This window comes from Puma concolor, chromosome A1 (assembly GCF_028749965.1).
Source record: "Puma concolor isolate L17-30 chromosome A1, mPumCon1.1.hap2, whole genome shotgun sequence".
NCBI lineage: Eukaryota > Metazoa > Chordata > Mammalia > Carnivora > Felidae > Puma > Puma concolor.
This window is the reverse complement of record NC_141667.1, coordinates 112,829,054-112,856,108: the sequence shown is the minus strand read 5'-3', so window position 1 is coordinate 112,856,108 and position 27,055 is coordinate 112,829,054. Positions and strand designations below refer to the sequence as shown.

The window sequence follows — 27,055 nt, the reverse complement described above, 5'->3', positions numbered from 1 at the left end:
CATTCATTAAGTAGACAACCGGAAGCCTCAGAGTCATCATTGACTAGTCACTGCCCCAGATGTCTTCTAAAATATTATCACCAAACGCTACCACTTCCTTTTAACTAGTTTCACCACATTATTTAAATCAATCTCTCCTTGCCGCTCATGAACTCTTCAGTGGAATAAACAAGGTTTCTGACTGATCTTCTAGCCCATCATTTGCTCACCACTCCCCCAAAGCCCAACTCCCTCCCAATCATAGATGTTATTCGCAGAACATTCAATGGGAAGTGACTGCAAGGTGATGGGGAGGAAGGCTAGAGATGAGATACCAGATATGCACAGAAGACCGTGGATACATTTACAGGCCTTGTTATGAATTGAATGTTATTCTCAAACCAATGAGAAACAGTTGAAGGATTTACAACAGAAGAGTGATTAAAAAAAAAAAAAAAAAAAAAAAAAAAAAGGTCAGCATAGTCTTCCCTTACAGGAAACCATTCTTAATTTGGAAATGAGAGTTCTAATATGAATCAGCAACTTTTTTGAGAGGAAAAGCTGCTTATTAACTGTAAGTTGCCTAAGTTAGTTAAAATCATAATTTTTGGCAAATAGAATTTGGAAGCTGAAATTGCTGTCAGGGCCTGGCACAGTTCAATAAAAATGAGTTCTGGTTCCTTCTTCTCCCATTTGCTCAATGGTAAGACATGAAACAGTATTCATTCTGTCTATTAATACTGAATTAAAGCTTGCTGAGTGAGTTTGATCTCGAGGAGTGGGCACATCTAAATGGCCAACAAAGTTAGCATCTAACTAGCAGGAAGTAAACAAAGTTAGGAAAAAGAAAGGCCATGCTGTCAACAGGAAACATTCTTATAAAAATATTTGGACAATTGAGTTAGTTCTGATGACTGGTAAGACATGACATAAAATCCGGGTGCCCTCAATCAAAATGCAAGCGTTTTTCATATGTCACTTCTGTTTCTACAACTCTCAGATACAAAAACAAAACAAAACAAAACAAAAACAAAGACACTTAAGAGACCATGTTGGTCTATCCTCAACTGTTGAGAACAAAGTGGCCATGTCTAACCAGCTACTCTGCATATGATTTACCAAAGGTATATTTCTGGGGCTCAAACAGTGAATTTGTTCCCCTCCTCATTTCTTATCTATTCTCATGCTTGTATTACATATATTCTTGGGGGAAAAAACATACTACATGGACTCAAATCATGATAAAGTCTAATCCAATTCTCTTGTGGTTTAGAAGGGAAAATTCGGAGAATTTAAAAAGAGAGCAAGACAACATTCTCATTCTCTATACCCAGATGACACAGATTTTTAAAGGATGACACAATCAAGGGGATGACTGGGCAGATCGCGAAGCAATCTGGTGGTCACATGGGAAAAGTCTTTTTTAAGGCCACACTCACATTTTTGGGATGTGGATGCTGAAGCCATGTAGAAAAGTGTCAGAGCTACTAACTGCACAGCTCACCAGATGCAGGAGTGGGATTTGCCACTCCAACTATGCTGAAGCCTGGATTGAGCCAACAATCTGGAAAGAGAAAATATGAAGAGGGTTCTCTTCTCCCAGGCCTAAAGGGCATGAAATTCTCTTACATTAAACCATGTGAAAGTGGCAATATGTGACAACTTCTACCTATAAAGATGGTTCAACCTTACCAAGAATGAAAGGTAAGAATTAGCTTTAAAATAGTGGTTTGAACACACACACACGCGCACACACACACACACATGCACACACCAAACTAGTGAAAGTATATAAGCAGAAAAACATATGCTGATATAATCAAGAAGCTTGTCTTTTACAGTCCTTTCAAAGACTTCTTTATATGTTTTTAAAAAATAATGACTTATGTCAATAGTTTTATTCTAACAAAGTGTTCTTAAACTAATCAAAGAGATTCACTGAAATATAAAAAGTCAAGTAATCTAATTCAAAACAGCCTCCATCCTTTGTTCACAATCACATGTATAAGAAGTGAGATTCAGAGCTGATGGTGCCAGTGAAATGTTGGGGTCTAGATAAGGCCCCCTCACTCCACCTCTCAGCATCCCCAGGTTCTTTGCTTGCAAGAACACTTCTATTCCCATTGTTCAACAGGAAATTGTATCACATCACTTCCTTTACAACACCATGAAGAACTGAAATATGAGGATGGGAGAAGCCTAGTATGCACCAGAAAGGAACCTCAGCTGCCAAAAATGTGTTCTTACTGCAGAGACAATATCCACTTAATGTGATTGGGAAGACTGCATGGATAAGAGAGTTATAACCCAGGAGTGGTAATATTTATGGAAGGAGATAGATGCAACTGTTTCTTTACTTTCTCTACCAGTTATTTCTTACTCATTTAAATTTTTTTAATATTTATTTATTTTTGACACACACACACACACACACACACACACACACACACACACACACACACAGCCTGAGAGGGAGACACACAGAATCAGAAGTGGGCTCCAGGCTGTTCTCACAGATCCCCACCCAGGGCTCGAACTCACAAACCGTGATATCATGACCTGAGTCGAAGTCGTATGCTTAACCGACTCAGCCACCCAGGTGCTCCCCTACTCATGTTTAAAAGTAAAAGTATTTAGAAAATCCAAAGTAATATTTTATGTACAAAATAACCAACAGTACTCTCTTTTCTTACCCAAAGCAAAAGTGATGCCAGGATGGGGTTCTTGTCCTATGTCAGTTGTCATGGTTTATCTCACCTGTCTTCAACCATTCCCAGGATTTTCAAACTGCCTGGGTAGCCCTTCCTCCCTTTCTCATAGAGAGAGCAAATAGTCAACATATACCTGACAGGGAAGTGAATGAACTTCAGCTTTAATTTTACTAACTTGAAGGTGTGATTCTTTTCCTTCTTTTGCCAGTAAGCATTTAGATTCTTTAAGCAGCAACTCTATGGGGCAGCACACAAGGTCCAATTTGACAAGTACACAGGGTATAAAAATCCCCAACTATCCTCCCTCACCTGGAAATATTACAGTGTCCAATAATCTCTTTCCATATGTTAATGATTAATGATGCCACATACATAACTTGATGAAATGTCCACAAATCCTACACTCTTCTTATAAGTAAATCATGACAGAAGACTCATTTTCTTAAACATCCAAGACGACAAACTGTCTAGAGTTCATGTTTACAAGAAACACAATGAGGAATAGTGCTTTGCTTGAGAAAGCACAAGGCTAGGGTTTCTCCCTAGGTGCCCTCACTGGCTCCTTTTCCTACTTGTACCTTAAATGGTGTTTTTGTGGCTTCTACCCTCGAGCCTCTTCTCCACCGACATCACTTTTTTGGGTGCCCTTACTGATACCAAATATACTTTGCCAGTAACTCCAAACCAACCTACACTATTCTCCCATTTTTCTGACCTTTAAAATGTGAGGTATTGAAAGAACCAGAACTTGGAATCAGCGGACTCTGGCTTTGAAGCACATGAATGTACAAGTTCTGTAACCTTGCTAAGTATTTTCTTCCATATCTGCATGGAGAGATAAGAGTATTTACCCCATGGAATGTTGTAAGGATTACATGTTGTGTCATCTCCATTAAGCTCCAAGGAGTACCAGGCCAGGAGAATAATTCAATAAATGGTTACGCTCAGGAGGTGATGACAATGATGATGATGAAAATTATTTATGAGACATTTCTATGTGTATGTGCACAGGCAACTCAAACTGCATTTATCAGCTTTATTCGTCTGACATGGTTAGTAGTACCATCACCCATCCATGTGGCCAAGTTCATAGCCTAAAATTTCCATCTCTGCTTTATTCCTCATCCGCCCACCTTTCTTCCAAGTTGACTGCTAAGAATGGACAAACCTAGACTATTAATATTATCCTTATTTCTTCTGCAGCTCTAGTTTATGCCTTTTTTAACTTTCCTCCTGGAACTTTGTCATAATGTCTCAAATGGGTTCCTCACACCTTGCTTTCTTCTCCCCCTCCCCCTCCCCCCCCTTTGTCCTTCTTCCTCTTCTTCCCCTTCTTCTTCTTCTATGATACCACCAAAAGGGAGTCTTTCTAGAATATACTGTGCTTCTCTTCAGCTTAAAAACCTTCTATATGAGGGGTGTCTGGGTGGTTCACTCGGTTAAGCATCCAACTTCAGCTCAGGTCATGATCTCAGAGTTTGTGGTTCGAGCCCTGCATTAAGCTCTGTGCTGACAGCTCAGAGCCTGGAGCCGGCTTCGGAGTCGGTGTCTCTCTCTCTCTCTCTCTCTCTCTCTCTCTCTCTCTCTCTTTCCCCTGCTCATGCTGTGTCTCTCTATCTCAAAAATAAATAATAAACATTAAAAAAATTAAAAAATCTATATGAGGGTCAATAGGGATAGTATACATTAAAATACTATGAAAAAGTCTTTTAAACTTTATATATAGCTGCTCTTACTATTATCTTAGAAAGAAGTTTAAGTTATTTTCCTCTTTGAGAGGGAAAATAATTGTTACATACTTACCTAATACTAAGTGATAGAATAAGGGGAAAGAAGAAATGTAAGAAAACAAAGAAGGAAATACATTCCAATTGTTCTTTACATTAACAGTACTATGAAAATACACACCAAACCAAAAATATACAAATAGAATGGAAATATATAAGAATATTACAAAAAAATGATTTGAAATCAAATTTCTGTTTACACCATATTTACAACTCAATATAGTAACAAAGTTACCTGAAATCTACAAAAATGAAAAAGAAAGGAATGATTCTTATCAAACACTGTTTACAAGAATAGAAAAGTAGCTCATTTCCTAGATAAAATGAACTTTCAGAAAGGCAAACGAGCCAAAAAAACAGTATGGGTGTTTACTACTGTTGCTGAGTGGTTTGTGTCTGAGACATATATCAAACATGAACACGTGAGTTAGTGGACCTAATCCACTAATCCACAAATAGACCTAATCAGAGGCAAAAGCTCATGGTAAATGTTTAAAAGAAAATTCAATTGAATAAAAGTAAGACAAAGCCGAGGCAACTTTTCATAAGATTTCAAATGCAAAGCACAAGAGTAATTCTCCAGTAACACACACACAATATTTGAAAGATTTCCTGGAATGGATGGATACAGAAATAATTGAAATTAGAAAACCAAAGCTGGAAAGATTAATGTACCACGTTCCTTGCTAAAAAAATGAGAGAGACAAGGAGAGAAAGACACAGAGAGAGGTATCTTGGAAAAAACAAAGTGCATTAGGTTTAAGATGTCTCCTAAGAGAAAATAGTTGTTTCAATTTTCACCTTTTACAAATGAATTGAGAAAAACAGCTTAGGATATACCTACCTATGTGCTCACCATTAAAAAGCTGTGGTTATGTTTACTACGATGGCACAAGTGATCTACGTAAAAAATACAACACTGAGAAGTTCATCTACAGGCATCTTTTAAAACTATCTTAACACCTAAAAACAGCTAAAAATTAAACAACTGCAGGGAAATAAAAATGTAAGATTTTAAATTTACCTTAAACATCCAAACAATTATGGGTTCATTATATTTTTCAGAAATACACTTAATTTGAAATTTTTTTTAAAGTTTTTATTTATTTTTGTGACAGAGACAGAGCAAGAGCAGGGGAGGGGCAGAGAGAAAGGGAGACAGAATCCAAAGCAGGCTCCAGGCTCTGAGCTGTCAGCACAGAGCCCGATGAGGGGCTTGAACCCACAGACTGTGAGATCATGACCTGAGCCAAAGTCGGACGCTTAACCGACTGAGCCACCCAGGAGCCCCAATACACTTAATTTAAAAATTCTTTTATCTAACAGTATTCAGTCAAGTCACATCATATTCATTTATAAAACCTCTCTTAAATTCATCTCTTCCTTTCCATTCTTACAACCATGCATTAGTTTCAGACTATCATGATTTATTCCTTATCTGGTTTGATGCAATAAACACCTAAATCGCACCTCCAATTTCTTCCCACTCCATGCTCCACATATCTGCCAGAATGAGCTTTAAAAAATTCAAAGCTAAACATACAATTTCCCTGCTGAAAATCAATCTCTAACATCTAGAGGAAAGTTGAGAAACCTGTAGCAGAGCCTTATTTCCTTTTTCTCCCGTCACCACTGCCAGCTACATCCCCAATAACCTGAACTCCATGTCCATGTATACTAAACCACTCTCAGGCTGGTGCCTTATAAAATACTGACCAATAGATACACTAGCCTTTAGCTACCTACCTAACAAGTCCTATTATTTAATACAAATCATATGATAGCAATATTCTGGTAAACAAACTGGTGATGTGTATTTGAGGAGACAACTACTGTATTTCAGTTTGGTCTTCTATCATTTGTAACTTGCTTGCATTTATTTTTTATAAGAAGATTTTTATAATAGAAAAGATTCAAAGTACTCATTAATTAACTACATCAAATATTTAAAGCAAATGCTTAGACACAAGCAGCATCCAAAGCAATAAACAGGCTGCTGGACGGATTGGTTGAGGGCCAACCCTAGCCGTATTACTGCTTTCCTACAGACTCTCACCACATCCTCAGTAGCTTCTTGATGGGTTCAAACATTTCTAAATTTTGTCATAAGTTCCAACAGATGTTGTGACAAACATAAAAAGGAGTATGTGATCCAGTATTGTCAATTCAATAATCTAATTTGGTCAAAGCAGTTAAAAAAAAAAAGTATCTAGGGAAACATTACATTAAATTAGCTTGTTGGCACTGATCAACCAGGTCAGTGGTCTAGTTTACTTAAATTGCTCGTATATAGTCATGTCTTAATGCTAGCTAAGGAAGTAGAATTTTAAAGTACTAAAGCACACTACTTTTTCCTCCATGTGTGCCTAATTAATAAGATACATAATCATTATATTTGAACTCACTGAAAATTGAATTGCACTCCACCGGAGAGTAAATGCTACTGCAGTTTTAGTCTATGGTCCGTGTCATGGCTGCATTAAAAACAAATAAATACAAACCTGTTTTCCCTAAGTAGATATTTGTTTTCTGAAGTATTAGAATAGTGTGATTATTATCTGTTTCATGTGACTTATTATTTTTCATAACACTTCTTTGTGACTTTGGTTTACAAAATATTTCACTGTCAACAAAAATAGTGACTCCTCTAACAGCTTCCACGCCTTGCCACACCAAAAATAAAATTAATATATGATATTAAAGGACAACGTGTGTGAAATTGAAATGCCATTTTGTCAGAATAATGGTATATACTCTCACTTTCTCCTGTAACTGTTAAAGTTCTTAAATCATTTTAAATTAACTGTTATATTCTCAGGCAAAAAAAAATTATTAATTTTTACTAGTGGGCTTTATTGTCACAAAGAGCTACCAGATGCTGAGTAGTTATGAATACTTCATTTGCTTGAGCAAGAAAAACAGAAACATAATGAACTTTGGACAGAATGCAGCAATGCTAAATAAATTAAATAACTATGAAGACAAATCACAAAATAGAATTAAATTAATATCTAATGCCTTCATTCTTTTTCTTAGCTAGTCCCTTCAATATAACTCTTCTACAACATCATAATTTTGACAGTCCATGAGGCTACTTCTTTACTGACTTCCTGTGCTGCAGGCTTCTTCCCAGAGGTGATACTTACACTCACTAACACTCAAGTGTCTGTCACATCAAATAAAAAAAAAAGTAACTCTTTAACTAAATGAAATATATGTTGAAGACTCTGAACTGGAACTGTTTCTGCTCTCTATTAATAGTGTATCTAGCTTTATAAATTTGAAAACCTTATTAATTCTTAAGGTTCATTTATTTATTTAATAAATCTTTAAGTGCAAACAATGTGCAAGCATCAGAGGTATAAACAAAACTGACAGGGTCCTTGCTTTCAGTAGAGGTTACAGTTTGATGGAAGAGATAGGCATTAATCAAATAATTACATAATTAAACATGTACTTTTAAATTATGATAAATGCAATAAAAAAGAAATATAAGGTATTATGACATATTTGGGAAAACTGAAAGTCGTAACTTAAAAGGTGATGTCTGAGGTATGATCTAAAGTATGAATAAATATTATTAAAGCTAATGAGCGGGGAAGAGGGGAATCAGGCAGAAGAATCAGTACATACAGAACTCCCCATGGGGGAAGACACATAGTTAGACACAAAGAGTAGACTAACCTGTAAAACCATCAAGAACTTTCCATCTCCCACAAACTGTGGATCTGTTGACTTTATATCAGTTAATGTATATGGCACCTTCTGAGTTGCTTTTTTTTTTTAAGCTTCTGAGTTGTTAAGGTAAGTATGAGTTCCTTACACCCATATTCTACAGAATGATCAGTCTCAAACTCTGTATTATCTCTCAAAAATTCTGATGAGAACAACATACAGAATTTCTCAGTGGGGACCTTTCTTCAGCGTCTGTAGTAGAAATCTCCATTATGAGCTCTATGATTTTAGTAGAGACTTCTGGTTATTGGTCGTTAGACAAAAACCTAGCCTTAAATGCAAATGAAAGACTTCAGATGGCAAGAATGATTCTGAGTGGTGATAAAACAAAAATGTATATGGAGGACTCCAAACTTTTATTTTATATTCTAATGATTTTAACTGGCTTCCAAATGAACAACAACAATAGGAAAACAGTTTCACAGAGAAGGGCTGTGAGTAAATTAATCTAAAACACCAACCTCAATTTGGGTACATAAGTTCTAACATTTAACTGATCTATATTTAAATCCTTGTATTTCCCAGGGCTACATTTTGTAACTAGCTTATCTGGGAGCATTTAACTAGAAGTGGATATGCTAGAGAAGTCTAGAGAAGTAGGGGAACCTGCCAAGAAATCAGAGAGCTGGGTATCAAGACTGAATTTCCCATTTTCATTTACAAATAAGGAGGACCCAGTTTGGGCCCGGGTGTCCCAGAATTCTGAGCCAATCTTGGAGGTTAGACAGGTTGGACTTAACTGAGGGCTGCCATGATAGCAACCAAGCAGGTCAAAGAGCATATAGGAGATGGAGTCTGAAGGAATTCTTAAAGCTGGAGAATGCAGCTACTCTTAATAAAGCACACACAGCATTTGGCAGTAAAGGGAAAGAAAGCATTGTTAAGAATGCTAACAGGGGATACCATGCCAATAATACACTTTCAATAAACAGCACTTTGATAGCACTTTGATCAATATGCAGTTATATAAGAAACAGCCATAATTACAGGAAACATTCATACTTACTTCATACCTTATATAGTGTAGGCTAGTTATAGAAAACTTATGTAACATATCACACAGTATCCTTTTCACAAGAAAACATGGGGAAACATTTTTTATTCAGAGTTAAACAGCAGTGCAGTCTGCAGCCACTCATTTTTTAAAAAATTACTAATACTATGAATCTTGAACTGATACTGTTTCCTTCCTTGGATTAGCTGATTGGAAGCACAAAGCCAATTCTGTGACTCATTTCTAGCAATTACTTGGAAATTAGTGGAATGTTTTTGATTCCTTGTCTCATACTATCTTCTCTTTGACATTCTCATTCTACCTTGTTGTACAAAATTGTTTTGTGACACAATGCTATGATTTTGAGGGAGGAGAGAAAAGTGGGATATAAATAAAACAGGTTAACCTAAATAAATAGAAAGTATTAGGTGTTTTTACAGAAAATAGATAATTTTTGCTTATTATAAAAGCAACATATGCTCATTTTAAAAGAAATCAAATAAGAAAAAGAACATAAAACAATAACAAAGACTACTCTTAAATATTCTCTTCTTATACCTATAACTATTTAGTGCTTCTTCTCTAATAGAGAGGATTTTACGCGCACGCGTGCACACACACACACACACACACACACACACACACACACACCTTATACCATAATATGCATACACACATCTCTATATACATAGGCACACACATATATAGACATAGCCTCATATGTGTAAATATAAGTATGTATGAATATACATAAGTAAATAGTACCATGTTCTATGATCCAGTCTCTAAATAATTTTTCCCCTTAACCACTTGTAGGGTTTATAATTACACTTTGGTAAACATACATCTCTCTCATTTTTACCTAGTAGTCCTTTGTTGTAGACATGACCTAATTTACTTTACGATTTCTCTATTGAAATATATCTGGGGGGCTGCCAAATATTTACCATTATGCACAATGTTGCAATATAGTACTTATCGGCTCACTTGTTCAAATATATTCTTAGGCTAAATACCTAAGCATGAAATTACTGAGTCAAAGGCAAGCCCATTTAAAATCTGGCATATATTGGGGTGCCTGGGTAACTCAGTCGGTTAAGTGACCAACTTTGTCTCAGGTCATGATCTTGTTCCAGCCCCACATTGGGCTCTGTGCTAAGAGCTCAGAGCCTGGAGTCTGCTTCAGATTCTGCGTCTCCCTCTCTTTCTGCCCCTCCCCCACTTGTGCTCTGTCTCCCTTTCTCTCTCCTTCCCTTTCTCTCTCTCTCTCTCTCAAAATAAATAAAAGTTAAAAAAATAAAAAATAATAAAATTCTGGTATATATTATTGATTACACACCACAGTTTTCCTAATTTACACTATTTACAACGAATGTATATAAGAAAGTGCCTACTTCACCATGTCGCCTGTTTCTTTTGAATTATTCATCCTTTACTCTTTTTCTAAGATAATAGATGAAAAATTAAATAACATTAATGTTTTAATTTTTTATTTTTGTCTGCCCACAAAGTAGAGAATCTTTCTACATGTATATTGCTATTATTCTTTCTTCCGTGTGAATGTCCTCTTTATGTCTTTTGCCAACTTTTATCGTAAGTTTCCAGTATTTTTATTATTGATTTTAAGTGCTCTTTACTGTGGTGTGAGGTAAGGACCTTTTCTTATTTCAATAAGCTAATAAACACCGTATTTAAAATAATTTATCCTCGTTTCAGTGAGTTGGAATGCTGTTCTCAGTAAATTCTACATGTCCACATAAATATGGGTCTCATGTTTGATACTTTACTCAGTTCCACAGAACAACTGGTTTATTCCCAAATTAATATCACATTGTTTGAATTAAAAGAGTGTATGTTCTGACATCTTATAGACAAAAACATCTTTTTACAGTTTTTTTTCCAAATGTCCTTTACTATTCTTCCATATACTTTCAATCAAATTTTAAGTCAATTCCCTCAAATTCTACTGGGGATATGTCATTTTTAAATAAGCCTGTGACCTTTTCTGTCTGAAGTGTTGCCTTTTTCTAAAACCTCCTTTCAAATTACTTACTTTCAGCCATTCCAGTGAGAATATCATTTGACTGGTGTACAGTGTTCTCATAGCTGTTCCCTGAGCGAATTAGCCAACAACTTAGTTCACTTTAGAACACGGTGTCTTAAATTTAGTGGATTAAAGACTTGTTGAGAATCTGATGTATGGTCTCCCCAAAATGTGCACTTGCTTGCAAATCTAATGGATCCTCTTAACCAAAAGTCAGGAATTAATTTTGTGAAAGCAACTCTCTAAATAAAAAAGGAGAACTTATTCCATCAGGTGTTCACTGTGATGTTGTTTTCTCACCATCTGGATTATAAAGACTACTATCTCTCTTCATAATCATTATAATTTCTGTCTTCATAGTTTCAGTCAAGTGATGAGCTTACTCTCATCAAATATAATTCTGTATTATCTAACAATGTGATGACAGGATCACCATACTAGGAGTTTTAAGGCTAAGTCTGAGTCCTATATTTGAACATGTGTATATGTCTATTTCTTTGAGAGTTCCCTTTGATTACCTATAAAATGAACAAAATATTGTTAGCTCTGTTTACTACATACACACAGATGATTAAGAAAACCAAGTATATCCTGTCTGAGAGCACTAACTGAAAAGGCAGGGTTTCACTATTATTATTTCCACATCTAAAAGTTCATCATTTATTGAGAACCTATATTAACCACACGCTTAATAATATCCTCACGTACTTAATGGGGGAGACAGATATAAAACTGCAATTGGCAGCTGCTAGAGTAAAGATATATACAAAATGCAACGTGAAAGCCCAGAAGAGAAAAATATTCCTCTGCTTCTAAGACTATCCACACAAGTAGTAACATGGGAGGTAAGTTTGACATGATATTCATAAGTTTTCCAAACAGATAGGAGGGGATGGGATAGGGCATAGGGAAAACAGTCTAGGAGGAAGAAACAGCTTCAAAAATAAAGAGGTGTGAAAAGGCACAGAGAGTTCATCACATGGCAAGAAGTTAGTGTGGTGATTTCATGGGATTTATGAAATAGGATGGATAGGAAGACTTTCTGTGAGGTAGATAAACTGGGCTAGCATTTTGAAGAGTCAGACTAAGAAATCTAGATTTTATCTTGCAGGTGAAAATGAATCACCCAAGGATTTCAGACAAGAGGATGATGAGACTGGGTGGTCTGGAGTATAAAACAGACTGGAGTCAGGAGACATTGAAAGCTTAAGGGACAGATGATAAGCACTTGATTAGGGAAGTAGCAATTGAAAAATATAAGAAATATTTCTGAGGTAGAATAAAAACATCTTGGTTGATTCTGAGATCTGAGAGTTTAGGGAAGGAAGAATACAAGGATACCACTCACTTGAGACTACTAGAGGAATGGTGATACCACACACTGACATAGATCGAACTAAAAATGCTTACTCTGAAGGCAAAGCATAACTTATTTTTCATTTGATCACCAAGGGTATCAAGACGATCATAGTGATGGTGGTATATGTGTGTATGGGATCAAGTCAATTTAGTTGATGAGTTTTAAAAAATAACGTGAAATGCCCTCTTCTTTGGGAAAAATTAGATTTCCTATTTTTAAATGTAGAAAAATGTTCCTCGGAGTAAAAATAACCACAACATCTTTTGAAATATAATACAGTGCTATTTGGTATAATCCCTTAGCAACATTCCTGCTATGAGCCAGGACTAGCAGCATTGAAGTTATAGACTCACATATTGTATATTTTTAAACATGGATATGGATAATAAGCTGTGAGAGGGACAAAATTTTACTCACGTTAGACTTCAGGGCTTTTGAATAACTACCAAAAGTTGTTAACAGGGGTTACCCTTTTAAATTATTACTCTATGTGATGTTTAAGAACACTTCCCAAGATGCTCTTTCAAACCCACCTTAATAGTTTGCAAATAAAAATTAGTGACCAATTCATCATTATGTGTGTGTGTGTAAGTGCATGTATGAATGTATCCAATTTGGAAAGTGAAAAATGTTTTGTTTTCTGAAGTTGTCTCTCTTGCCAATTTGGAGATCCCATTAAGTCTAGAACTACCAAATACTTCCTAATATTTGGTAATATTAGGAAATGTGAAAGTAACAATTTTGCTATTCTTTTTTGTTGATTACGTAAACTTAATGTCTTCACTTATTAAAATTTAAAGATGGCAACCTTATGTCAGTTACCCAATATTAAAAAAAAAAAAAATTACTGTTTCTTAAAATCCAAAGTCTTAGATTCACTGATGTAGTCAGTTTAAATACCCAATTTTTCAGTCATTAACTTTGGTAATGTGAAACTAAAATTTTGCGTCATGAACTTAGATCACCATTAATTTTTTAATGAAGAAAAAATTCCCCAAAACCTTTAACAAAATTAATAGAAACAATGGAAAAATATCTTTTATAATCCAGAATAGAAAACCAAAAACCTGATTTTTAGCATTTAAGTACTGCAATATAATATTTCCTTTTATTTAATATATTAATGTATTTAAAAGGCTACTGTCAAATAGATATTTCACATTCTGCATGGATTTTTTATTGAACATAATCATAGTCTTTATCTCTTTTTTATGAAATAATTTAATCAAACATTACCTTCTTGATATTTACATCTATGTCATCTAGAATATTTTCATTATACTCAAGGAATCATCTATACTATATGAATTTCCAACCTTTTTCTTCTTTAAGAAATTTTTTTAAGTAATCTCTACATCCAACTTGGGTCTCAAACTCACAATCCTGAGATGAGGCACCTACTGACTAAACCAGGCAGGTGCCCCTTGACTTTCCAACTTTAATTGTTTTTTTCAATTTATTTAAACTAAGAACAAAAAACCAGTTCACCCATTTCTCTAATCCCAATCCCACCTCTGTCAACCACCATGTTTTTTGCATGTGTGAGCTTCATTTTTGTTTTATTTTAAATTCCAAATATAAGATAGATAATATTTGTCTTTCTCTGACTTATTTCACTTAGTATAACGCCCTCAAGGCCTATTTATGTCACAAATAGCAAGATTTCATTCTTTTCTATGGCTGAATAGTATTCCATTATATCTATATACATCACAATTTTCTTATCCATTCATCTATCAGTGGACACTCAGTTTATTTCTCTATCTTGGCTATTATCGTAAATAATGCTGCAATGAATACAGGAATGCATATATCTCTTTGAATTGGTATTTTCATTTTCTTTGGATAAATACCCAGAAATAGAAGCCTAGATCACATGGTAGTTCTATATTTAATTTATTAAGAATCAAATGGCAGTTCTACATTTAGTTTATTCAGAAAGCTCCATATTGTCTTCTATAGTGGCTACACCAATTTACATTCCCACCAGTGTATAAGGGTTCCCTTTTCTCCACATCTGCTCCAATACTTGTTATTTCTTCTCTTTTTGATAATAGCCAATCGGACAGGTGTGAGGTGAAATCTCATTGTGGCTTCTATTTGCTTTTCCTTGATGATTAATGATGTTGACCATTTTGTTATTGAGAATATATATTGTTATTGCAGATTAAACTTTTATTTACTTCTGAGATACAGAGAAAGATAGAGGACAAGCGGGGGAGGGGCAGAGAAAGGGAGACACAATCTGAAGCAGGCTCTAGGCTCTGAGCTGTCAGCACAGAGACCGAAGTGGGGCTCGAACCCATGTTGGTAAGATCATGACCTGAGCCGAAGTCGGATGCTTAACTGACGGAGCCATTCAGTTGCCCCATGTTACTGCAGATTTAGAAAAGCACATTACTGATGAAAATGTTTTGTTGTGTAAAAAGAAGTCAAAGAAATAACTAAGTACTTTATCAGTTCAGTTAAGCAATTATTACACTTTGAAGAACTAAAGTTCAAGTGATTAAATTTATATATATATATAAATAAATTTAAATATTTATTTAAGTTTATGTATTTATTTTGAGACAGGGCATGAGTGGGGGAGGGGCAGAGAACGAGGGGTAGAAAGAGAATCCTAGGCAGGCTCCTCAATGTCAGTGCAGAGACCAATGCGGGACTCGAACTCACAAACTGTGTGATCATGACCTGAACTGAAACCAAGAGTTGGACACTTAACTGACTGAGCCACCCAGGCGCCATATATGGTTTATATATGATAATGTATATGGTTTATATATGATATATATATGGGTTTTTTTTATATTTCATTTGGTTTTCTTGGTAACATTGAGATTCAATCCTCATAATTTTATTATGTCAAATTTTTTATGTTAAGATTAAAAAGTCAATCTATCTTCTTAGAGGTAACTTAATACAAAATTTATTTAACATACCTATGTTTTCCACAGAGTCAAAATAACTCATCACAAAATATCTGAGGATTGCCTCCTTCCTATTTCATAAACTTCCTCATTAAACCAAGAACAGCTCTTTTTCATTGCTTCAGGTACTCTAATTTTCAAAATTTCAGTCAAGACAATAAAAGGATCTGAAAATGCTGGTATACATGCTAAAAATAGCCTTTTAAAGGACATCTTTTTCTTGGTAGTGCATAGGGAATCACTCATCCATCCATCCATGAGGCATTTTCAGAGACATTAACTTGACAGACAACTTAAGCCCTCCATGTGAATGATGGTTCATGCACACATGAACACACACACACACACAATTTGCACATGTCTCACACTTTGGTCCCTTTTAGAAGATCATTGGAAACAACAAGAAGTGCTCTGATTAGTTTTAATTCTCTGAACACCGTTTCATATTTATTATTGTATTATATGAAATATACAAAGTCGACAAATACACTGGTTTGCCTCTACTGTGATAATTAATGCCAGTGTAACAGCCAGGATTTCAAAAGTTAAAAATAAAAGTTAAAATTTCTCATTACTTCCAGAGCCTATGCAGTTTTTTTTTTTTAAGAGGATTTAAACCATATCTCATTTTTTGTTTATTTGGACTTTATGTCCTGTGGTATCAATCAATATTAACTTCATGTTCGGTTTTATATATTTCTTGATGCTGTCAACATGGCCAGGTTCTGCGCACATTTATTTTTGGAGCACCCACTGTCTTTGCTGAGGCAGGAGACCTGGGTTTCAGTCTTAGCTCTGGCACTCATAGTCAATGTGCTACTGAACAAGTTACTCATATCCTCTAGAGCTCAATGTTCTTATCTATAAAATGGAGATAATATCATTTCATTTCAGTACCGTCAATAGGTTTGAGTAAGTTAATAAATGTGATTTTTTGATAATTTTAAAGCATTGCTACCCTTGTCTTTAAAGAATGAAATTAATATCCATGTCCCTCTTAAAAAGTACATTTATTTGCAAAGGCACTTCTAATAAGGAAAAGTTTGACATGCAATGCATGAGTGTTTGGGAAATACCTAAGTGATATAAAGAACTGTAAGTCTAATAATTCTTAAATAGAATGACAATGATTTATCAGATGAGCTACAGTGGAAGCTATGGGTAAATATTACATAACTTTAGGTTTCTTTGAATCATTCAATTAAATTTCAAAGAGAAAAATAATTAGCGTAGAGAGGACAGCAAACAATAAATTCAAATCAGTGATGCAATACCTCTACTCCAATTAGCTTATTCTCCCTCTCCATCCTCTCAGACATATTCTATTTTATCAAAAAATGAATTTAATTAAGAGAGTCTACAAAGTCAATCAACCTACAGATTAATCGAGAACGCTTGTTCTTATTCCATATTTGTTAAAGCCCCAGTCTCACAAATTTTAACAGGTCAAATATTCAAAGTGCCATGTTTGCCTTATTCCACCACCGGGGACCCACATACCTAGTGCTCAACACAAGTGGAAGACATTCACTTTTTCAAACAAAGGGTAACACAGCATGTGGGTTTTAGCACTTTGAGGTGTAAAATGAAACTTGCATATTAATTTATGAATGTTTGCAAATCACACCAATCTTTAAAGTTTAAATTGAACCAAGCTGTGATTATTAACCATAATTCTCTTTATTTTTATCTAACAGGTATAAGGACATCAGCATGAAAAATGTCCACTGCCTGAGTGTGAGGAAGGCAAAGGGTATGAGGAGAATGTGGGCACATCAGGGTTGGGATATTCTATTTGGCTGGATTTCCTTTGACCATAGTGTACACAAGACACAGAGACATGCTTATAAAAAAAGAAAGAGATTGGGGGGGGGGGGGGAGGAGGGAGCAAAGAAGGAAGAGGAAGAAGACAGACATTTAAACACTATTAATATTTTTTGATAAACCCAACCTACTGTCACTAACAATTAGACGAAAATCCCAGCCTCAGGTTTTCCTGTTTCTGCACCCCAACCTGATTTACAGTTTACAATAACCCATCAGCCAGATGTATGGCTTGGATGCGTATTCTATCAATGCCTGCCCACATTTGAGGTTGGATGATGACAGCTCTACTTTGCCAGCATCTCCTGAAACCTTATTTGTGTGCATCTGTGTGGGGCAGGGGATTCCTGCCTTGGAGGGCCTGGAATAAGGAAGAAAGGATCTGTTGCTGGGTTGCAGGGAGAGGGCCCAACTTCCACCTCCATACCTGACTTAAGAATCTGAGCTGACTTCTCAAAGCAGCTATAATTGGTTCTTTACACTACTCAGTTCCTTGGAAAAGGAGCAGTTGGCTTCTATTAAAACTCTGGGTGATATGCAGCCTCCTTGCCCTCTCTTCCGGAGCACTTTACATTAAAGGGAAATCACTGTAATCAAATCTCTGCATCTTTCCTGCTGCTAAATAAAACGAGGTACTTTCTTCCTGGGATTCTGCAAAGACAACTGGATGGATACACATACAGCCTGCACACACCACATACCGACACAGTGTAACTCCCACAGAGTCCTCAGCTCCCTCCTTCCATCCCTCACTCATCCCTCTCCTGAGGATTGCTGAACATTTTGCTCCAAACTCTCCAAGTCACCCACGTGTTTGTTCTCCCGTTTAGCTGTTCAATTTACTTCCCAACTTGACAAAGAGAAAGGGAGTTGGTCTCAGCCTTTTAGCTGCAATCCTGGGACCAAGCTGTCTCACCCATTCCTAGTCACCATCAGATCTGCCCCACCAACCCCCCTCACTCTGGGGGGGAGTCGACTGACTACTGAGAATCTCCCTGGCTCAACACCCCACTCCTTTCCTTCACTCTTCCTGTACTGCACCCAAGCAAACTGAATTCTTCCTGTTAAGTCCCACTTGCCGGGGTGGGACTGAAGTGGGTGGGGAGGGGGTGGTGAGTGGTATAGACAACTGGAAATCTTTCATTCTCTCCCTCTCTGTCAATCTCTCTCTCTCTCTCTCTCTCTCTCTCTCTCTCTCTCTCTCTCTCACACACACACACACACACACACAAACGCACACAACCATTTATACTGTACTTTCAGGATCTCTTACACACACCTGAATCCTGACCCTCTCAAGCAAGGACAGACACGCCCCTGCTTTCCCTCCCTCAATTCCTGGAATAGAATTTAGCCCTGGGTCCTGGATTGCTAGTGATCAATAGAGCAACGAGGAGAATCTGGTAACTGGGGAGGTGACCCCGTGCCTGAATGGGGGAGGGGGCGCTCTCCACTCACCGCCTGAGTCCCTGGAAGGAGGAGGGCCAGGACATCCTGGATTTCTTCAGGCCGGGCCGGTGGCCGGTCTCCACGGCGTAGGAGGTGCGGTCCATGGCGCGGCAGTACAGGTAGCGCTCGGTGTCCGAGTAGCCTCGATGTCGGACGCGGCCGGTGGCCCCGCTCGAGGCGTAGCGGCCTCGAGCGGCCCCGGGAGGTGGCGGGGGCGGTGGCAGGGGGGGTGGCGGTGGCGGCTGCAGCGGGCACTGGGGTTGGGGCTGGGGCGAGGGCGGTGGCGGCGGGGGCAGGTGGTGATGGGGGTGCAGGAGGCGAAACTGGGGCTGTCGGAGCGGGTACTGGTGGTGCTGCTCGTGCCTCCAGAGGTGCTTGGGGGCTTTGAGTGTAGCCCCTCCAGCGCCGTCGCTGCCCTCGCCGCTGCCCGCCTGGGTCGGCACGCTGCTCTCCTCTGCCTCCATCCTGGCTCACAGCTCTGCTCCCTGCTGCCCAGCCGGTTTCACCGCGCTGGCCGGAGCGCCTCCCGGATACTGCTGCCGCTGCTGCTGCTGCTGCCGCCGCCGCCGCCGCTTCTGGAGCTGAACAGAGGCTGGGCTCAGCTTCTCACTTGAAGCCACCAGAGGCTCAGGCCGACCGAAAGGGGGCTCTGCCAGCGGGAGGGGTCACAGAACGTGACAGGGCTCCCTCCACAGTGGTTGTGGTAGAGACACGCTCCTGGGCTCCCCAGTTCACCAAGACTAGGGCGCACGGTGCGCTGCCTCACTAACAGTCAGTCCCTCCTTCCTCCCTTTCTTCTTTCCTTCCTTTCGGCGCCTGCGACGAAAGCAGGAATTGTTAGCTCCAGACGCAGAAAAAGCAGCGGTGGTAGTGAGAGCAGCCTAGTGGGTCCAGAGCGCCTGAACCCTGAGACCGGAGCATCTGAAAAGTTGGACAGCTCCTGACTGGTGAGCCGGGGCTGCGACTTTCTCCAAAACCACCTCAGCCAGTCAGAAGTCAGACCTGTCCTCCTGATCCTTCCTCTCCCTGTGCCCACGCCTCCCTCCCCTACTGCCCCCCACTGCCCCTGAGCTTTCCTCTGCACCTCCTCTTGCTTTCAGCCTTCTTTGAGAAATGGAGTTTGGAGTTTCCTGGCTGATTCACAGACCTTGTTGACGAGGAGCCCCATGCTGGGGATTCCAAAGATAAGGGATGTGACCTGGCAAAGTTGCCCAGAATGGTTTTTGTGCAGGTTGCTGAAAATTTGTATCTGGGCGAAGACCCAATATTAGGATTATTTCATCCTCTTTCCTTGACACAGAATTAAATATGATGTGGATCTTTCCCATAGTAGGGAGAATGCCCAATGTTTCCTCTTGAAGATCTTCCTCCAGCTAGTATATGATGTGGCTGCTGCTTCTGTGATTAAGGTACCCAGGAGTGGTCCTGGCTGCAAATCAAGGCACATAGTTGCCAAGGCTGTGATAGCTGGCCAGAGTTAAGGTTGATGTACCTTTTCCATTACAAACCTCTGTTTATCTTCAGGGGTTTCTACTGTCAGTGCCAGCTTGCGATTTTGTATTTCTGCCACTTCCAGTAGGCGAATGCCACCTATTACTAAAGCATTTTAAAACATGTATCACTATTCCCCCAAAGAAATCAGAGTAATATTTGACACTAAAATCCAAATTCAATTTTTATTTGTCTTCCTTTATTTAGTATTTTCCTACAAGGTTGGCTTTTTTCAGGAGCCAAGAGGATTTCAGAGCAATATATGTACAACATATTTTTCTTGTACTTTTTTTTTGTATTACTGTATTACTTAAAGATCAAATGCTAAAATAATTTTAGAGTTAAACTTTATGGAAGCTACCACTGTACATTTATTATTTGAAATCTTATTTAAGACTTACAATGGCTTGTTGGAAGTGTAATTATTCTATTTTCTGTACACAGTCAATTTTGACACACTTGAATATGTACGTTTTATGCATATCATATAATGAATACTAAAGCTACCAGAATCAGGAACCATCTCTCAGACTGTCCAGAATGCTGGAAATCCAATGTTCTCCATATAGTGGATGCTCAGTATACAAGTCATTGATGAAACACCATCAATGGAAATGAATGCTCACTTTGCACACTGTTTCCTTCTCTAAGTGGGAGCAATTAAATTTAATGCTGCAAAAATGCTGTTTGGTATTTCTTCATGGGTTTCTTTCTTCCTCTTCCTTCTCTCCTCCTCCTCCTCTTCTTTCTTCTTCTTCTTCTCCTTCTTCATGGTAGGAAATGTTTCCTCCAACATTTAAGTATCAGCACTCTGTCCATATGTGGCCCATGTACAAAGTCTGAGAAAGGCTATGTTTCAAGAGCAACAAGGCAGTCCCCCTACTTTCCTCTATGTAGGACTGAAAACATACTTGACTAAGGCATTCTCTGTCCCCTTTACAGATGCAAGTGGGACTAATGGCAGTGTCCAAAGAATGCCTAGGAAGGCATCAAGCTGGTATCTTTCCAAACAAGAAAGGAAATAAAAGGAAGTATTATGCAGTGTAAATCAGTTTTTTTTTTCAATTCACTGCATTATTAATAGTTGGAACCATTTCAAAGAAGTATACAAATTTCTTTTTTCCTCTGAAATTGTTGCCACTTTTCTGCTCAATAGAGCTATGTCAGGATATCTATCTGAAACTCTTATTCTTGCTTCTCAAACAGTAACAATACAGTTTGTGATCTTCTTTCCAGAATAAATGGAATCATTTAAACCTAACCTAACCTGCTTCTCACTATTAGTTTTCTTCTTTCTTTCAATTAATGAACAATTTCTTTTTCCTGTATTCTCAATTAATTTTTAATGATTCTTTTGTTTTTACTATATAATTACAAGTCAGGTATATTTTTAAATATAAGAAAAATCATTTACCAAACTGAAGAGCTTTTGAACAACAAAAGAAACCATCGATAAAAGGATATGGCAATCTACTAAATAGGAGAAGATATTTACAAATCATACATCCGATAAGGGGTTAATGTCCAAAATATATAAAGAACTCACACAATTTAATATCAAAATAACATAGAACCCAATTTAAAAATGGGCAGAGAATTTGAATAGAATCTTTTCCAAAAAAAAAAGACATACAGATGTCCTATAGGTACATTAAAAGGTACTCAAAATCACTAATCATCAGCAAAATGAAAATCAAAACCACAACGAGCTATCACTCACACCTGTCAAATTGGCTATTACCAGAAAGATAAGAAACAACAAATGTTGGTGATGACTCAGAGAAAAAGGAATCCTCATATACTGTTGGTGGGAACGTAAATTGGTGCAGTCATCATGGCAAACAGTACAGAGGTTACTCAAAGAAACTTAAAAATTAGAACTACCATATGATCCAGAAATTCTACTTTTGGGTATTTATCCAAAGACAATGAAAACACCAATTTGAATAGATACATGCACTCCTATGTTTATTACAGTATTAGTTACAACAGCCAAGATATTGAAGCAATATAATTGTCTACTGATAGATGTATATACACACCATGTATATATGTATATGTACACACATGCACACACAATGGAATATAATTCAGTCATTGAAAAAAAAAAGAAGGAGATTCTGCCAGTTGAGATAGCATGGGTGGACCTCAAGGGCATTATACTAAGTGAAATAAGTCAGGGAAAGCTAAATATCATATAATTTCTTATGTGTGATATCAAAACAAATGAACAAACCAAACATAAATACACTCATACATACAGGATGCAAACTGTTGGTTACAAGAGTGGGGAAAGATTGAGGGGGTAGGTGAAATAGGTGAAGAAGATTAGGAGGTACAAACTACCAGTTATAAAAAAAATCATGGGGATTTTATGTATAGCATAGAGAATATAGTCAATAATATTGTAATAACTTTGTAAGGTGTCTAGACTTAAGGTGGGGATCATTTCATAATATACAAAACTATCAAACCACTATAACGTATACTTGAAACTAAAAGGATATTGTATGTGAATTACACTTCAATAAGAAATTAAAAAGAAAATCATGTAAGTACCTTCTAACATGTTCCCAATTTGAGAGTTTCCAACTTCTCTTATAGTTCCAAAAAATTACTTATTGAAGTAGTTTATTGCATGACCTTTGAGGTAAGACTGTTGGGTTCCAATCCACCACTTCCTAGTCATGTGACCTTAGCTAAATTACTTACCTCCATGTCAATTATATACAAAGTAGGATTATTACCTATCTCAAAAGGTCTTGTGATTATTTAATGAGATAATACTTAGCATAATGCCTTATACACAGTAACTATTCAATAAAAGCTACCAATTTTGGTTATTTCTGATAGAGTTGAAAGAATCCTAAGCTTGATTTTTCTCAGTGGTTTCCAACCTTGGCTGCATCTAAGGAGCATCACCTTGAAGGGCTTTAAAAGCTTCCAATGTTAAACTGTAGACCAGTTATTTCTAACTGTGATGTTATCAGAATCACTTAGGAAACAAGTTATGAACACAAAAGCCCAAGCTCCTTGAAGCAGATAGAGCTTGGGGCTTTATACATTTACCAATTCGTCAGGCAATTCTGAAAACAGCCAAAATTTAAAAACCATTGCCACACCTAAATGAATGAAATCAGTATTTCCAGGGAGGGGACCCAGATGACAGCATTTTTAAAAACTCCTTAGGTGACTTGAAGATATCAATAAATACCAACCCAGACCTATTCCCTCATTATATAGTTGTAAAAATACTTTAGTGTCTCTTGGTTGACTTGCTCCATGACTTAAATATTTTTTGGCAAAACTGGTTTAAGAGCTCAGATTTCATGAAAATACACGCTTTAGCTGTGACTCTTATTGTCTCTATGTTAAAAGAAAATCTTATACAGTTAAAAATTGAGACTTCCAACTTTCACTTAAAAACCCTTTTCATCAATCTTTAATGTTTCTTTACTTATCTTTGAGAGAGAGAGCATGAGCAGGGGAGGGACAGAGAGAAAAAGGGAAACAGAATCCCAAACAGGTACAGTGCTGTCAGTGCAGAACCCCATGAGGAGCTCAAACTCACGAAAGTGGGATCATGACCTGAGCTGATATCAAGAGTCAGATGCTTAGCCAACTGAGCCACCCAGGTACTCCTCTTTTCATCAATCTAATTGCATATTCATAGTTAAAACAACCAAAAATGGACATATTTAATGAGTACATCAATTTTCCACTCTTATATGTCAAATTATTCATTTTTCCCAAATATTGACCATAAATGTTGGAGTTTTATGGGTAAAATCAACGAGGGTTTCTAAAACTATTGCATTCATTTGGGCCTCCTTGAAAGTTTTCATTACTCACCATCAGGACATCAGTATATAAAGTGAAAAATTCACATAAATGATCAGTGTATTTTTCCTGAACAAACCTAAATAATCAGTTTGTGCCACTACTATGGTACAGAGATTATTATACACCACCACCACCATCCTTTTCTGCCAGTGCATTTTAAATCTGCCCTAGCAATCCAATCAATCACTCAGCATGCTATGGGACAACTAACAAGGGAGAACATTCCTGTCAATAATGATGAAAGTGCTAGCAGAAATGATGTCAATTAAAAACTAAGAGTGAACAAGCACCATTTCAATTCAGAACATGGAATTAAATGGTAAGTTATGGTAACTAAGGGTCCTCTGCCAACTTTGTGATGACACAAAGATTTAAATTAAACTTTCTTGGGGCGCCTGGGTGGCGCAGTCGGTTAAGCGTCCGACTTCAGCCAGGTCACGATCTCGCGGTCCGTGAGTTCGAGCCCCGCGTCAGGCTCTGGGCTGATGGCTCAGAGCCTGGAGCCTGTTTCCGATTCTGTGTCTCCCTCTGTCTCTGCCCCTCCCCTGTTCATGCTCTGTCTCTCTCTGTCCCAAAAATAAATAAACGTTGAAAAAAAAATAAATTAAAAAAAAAAAATTAAAAAAAAAAATTAAACTTTCTTTTTGTATATACCCTAGGTATATTTGAATACATGTTTGTTATGTTATTTGTTAGGATGCATCAATTTGATGCCAAACAGCTTAAAGTGGGAAATTTTCACCGTCAGATACTGTCTTATACAAGGCCAAACTGCTGCTTACTTAGAAATATCCAAAGCATGTTTCAGAGTCTTATATTTCACTCAGGTCTTCGATGTTTTTCAGAAACAGGGTTAGGGCATTTCTTATGGATATATGAAGGGCTTTTAGAATTGTAAAAATCTACACATATATTAGATAGCATTGTGAATATTACCACTCTAAGTACTATTACTAAAGTCCCTATCCCATTGTTTCAATATGTTAAGTCATTTTTAGTAATTTTTTCCTCTAATATGAAACAAACAGCAAATATGTGATGAATTAAGAAGTGCCACACTTGACCGCATTTTTTCTCTATCACACTGAAGCAAATTCAACAATAAGTGCTTGGCTGGCCATGTTTCAGTACTACCAAAAACCAATCTTATAACTTTCTAACGAACTACTCCACTTGTCAATTCAAGCTAAAAATATTAGTTATATACCATGTGTCAATTACCATTCAGATTTTGGTATTTAATTGATGAACATGAAAAAAAAATACTTGTCCTCAAAGAACTCTGTGTCATAAGGGAAGTAAACAAATAGACAAACAACTATAATTCAGGGAGATAGAGAGTGAGATGTAGGTGCGGATGGGGATATGTAGTGTCTGGTATGGAAACACAGGAAGAATAGTCAAAGCTTAAGGGTCAGTGAGTCTTCACAAAGAAGGATCTGATGCCAAGACCTCAAGTTTAAGTTGAAATGAGCTAGTCATATCTTGTATGAACATATGTGTGTGACTGTGTATGTCTGTCTTGGGGAGCATCAAGGTAAAGGCATTCTGGACAGAAGTTGGCTCAGGCAGAAACTTAGAGATGAGAGTAATCACAGGGCACTGAAAATTAAGAAAATTTCAAGAAATTTTATAAGTTTATGAGAAGGGCAGGTAGGCAACTATGCAAACATCTCATCATGAATCTTTAAGGAAGGGCCCCAACTAGGCAATATAGTTACTTTGTGTAAATTATCAAAAGGGGCCCCCCTAGATCAATCAGGTAAGTTGATGAGAAGGAAGCCAACAGAGAAGAAATTAAGGATATGAGAGGGAAAAGGAGAATAATAGATGGTAGAATGTCCCCGAGAAAGCAAAAGTAGATTGAACTTTAAGGTACGGATGGCCTTAAACTAGACCAAAGCCAACATTTCCATTGTGACAGGAAATGATGAATTCTGGGGGAATAAGTTTATTGTATTTATCAAAGATTTAACTTTTGTCATTCTGCCAAATAATTTTCACACATTATTTTATTTAATCCTTGCAACAATTTACTTCTTTCTTCACATTTTGAAAATCACAAGGCATCTTTCTACAGAGACTAAAAGGACTGTGCCATGCTCCTGCAGATGTTGAGTGTAATGCAGGTGATCTTTACACAGAAACATCTACTGCCTCATTGTCCAAACATTAATTCATTCAACCAATACTTAATGAACACTTCATATGTGCCAAGCATAAGATCTGGATGAAAATAGGTGAATAACCCTGAATAGTTTTGGCTCTCCTGTTGTAATTGGAAGAAAGAGAATAACCACTCAAATATATAAATATGCTAGACAAGGCTAAGTGCTATAAAGCAAATTGAAGCAAAATGAGAAGTCAGAGTATGATGTTTGGGAATGAAGGCAGTAAGGATGCAAGCAAGCATTCCAGGCTAGGATAAATGCAAATGCAGATATTGACAGAGCAGCAGCTTGTTATATTGGGGAATACCAAGCCAACCATTGGCCTAGGGTAAAATAAGGTGAGGTTGTTTGGAAATGAGGAAAGGAGGGCCATGTTGGTATGGTAAAGATTTATGAATTGTTACTTGTATTCACAGAGCAGCACATAGCTGAATTTTAGATTTAATTAAAGAGATTTAGATTAATTAATGAGATTTAGACGCCTAATATTCACTTAAAATGTCTTCAAAATACTACGCTATAATGCCTCCCTGAAAAGATAAATTATTCTGTATATAAAAATTGTTTTTTTATAGCAAAAATTGTTTTTTTAAGGCAAAAATTGTTGGCCTTAGAGACAAACATCTATTGTAAGTAAAGGAAATAAATCTTTCAGAGAGAAAGACCATACTTCGGTATTCTATTGTAGCGCAACAAGGTATTCAAAAGTACTTGAAGCTGTATATTGCTTCACCACTGAA

The 27,055-nt window shown here is 37.2% G+C and overlaps 1 protein-coding gene and 1 long non-coding RNA gene across 7 annotated transcripts in view; one reads left to right on the top strand and one right to left on the bottom strand.

Annotated features, from left to right (window-relative positions):
* The window catches only part of PDE4D (phosphodiesterase 4D), a 1,391,688-nt gene that overhangs the window by 838,855 nt on the left and 525,778 nt on the right, over nucleotides 1-27,055 (bottom strand). Inside the window, exon 1 of one of the 6 annotated variants that reach the window (XM_086700367.1) lies at nucleotides 18,820-19,761. The exons of the other annotated variants lie outside the window; for them this stretch is intronic. Coding sequence (XP_086556493.1) covers nucleotides 18,820-19,274 — 455 coding nt within the window. The 5' untranslated portion in view covers nucleotides 19,275-19,761. Of the gene's footprint in view, nucleotides 1-18,819; nucleotides 19,762-27,055 lie in introns of those variants that run through there. 6 annotated transcript variants of the gene reach the window in all.
* On the top strand, nucleotides 18,486-21,562 carry LOC147584372 (uncharacterized). Its single transcript, XR_015249018.1, has 3 exons — nucleotides 18,486-18,929; nucleotides 19,642-19,757; nucleotides 21,244-21,562. It is a non-coding gene; the product is annotated as an uncharacterized LOC147584372 (long non-coding RNA).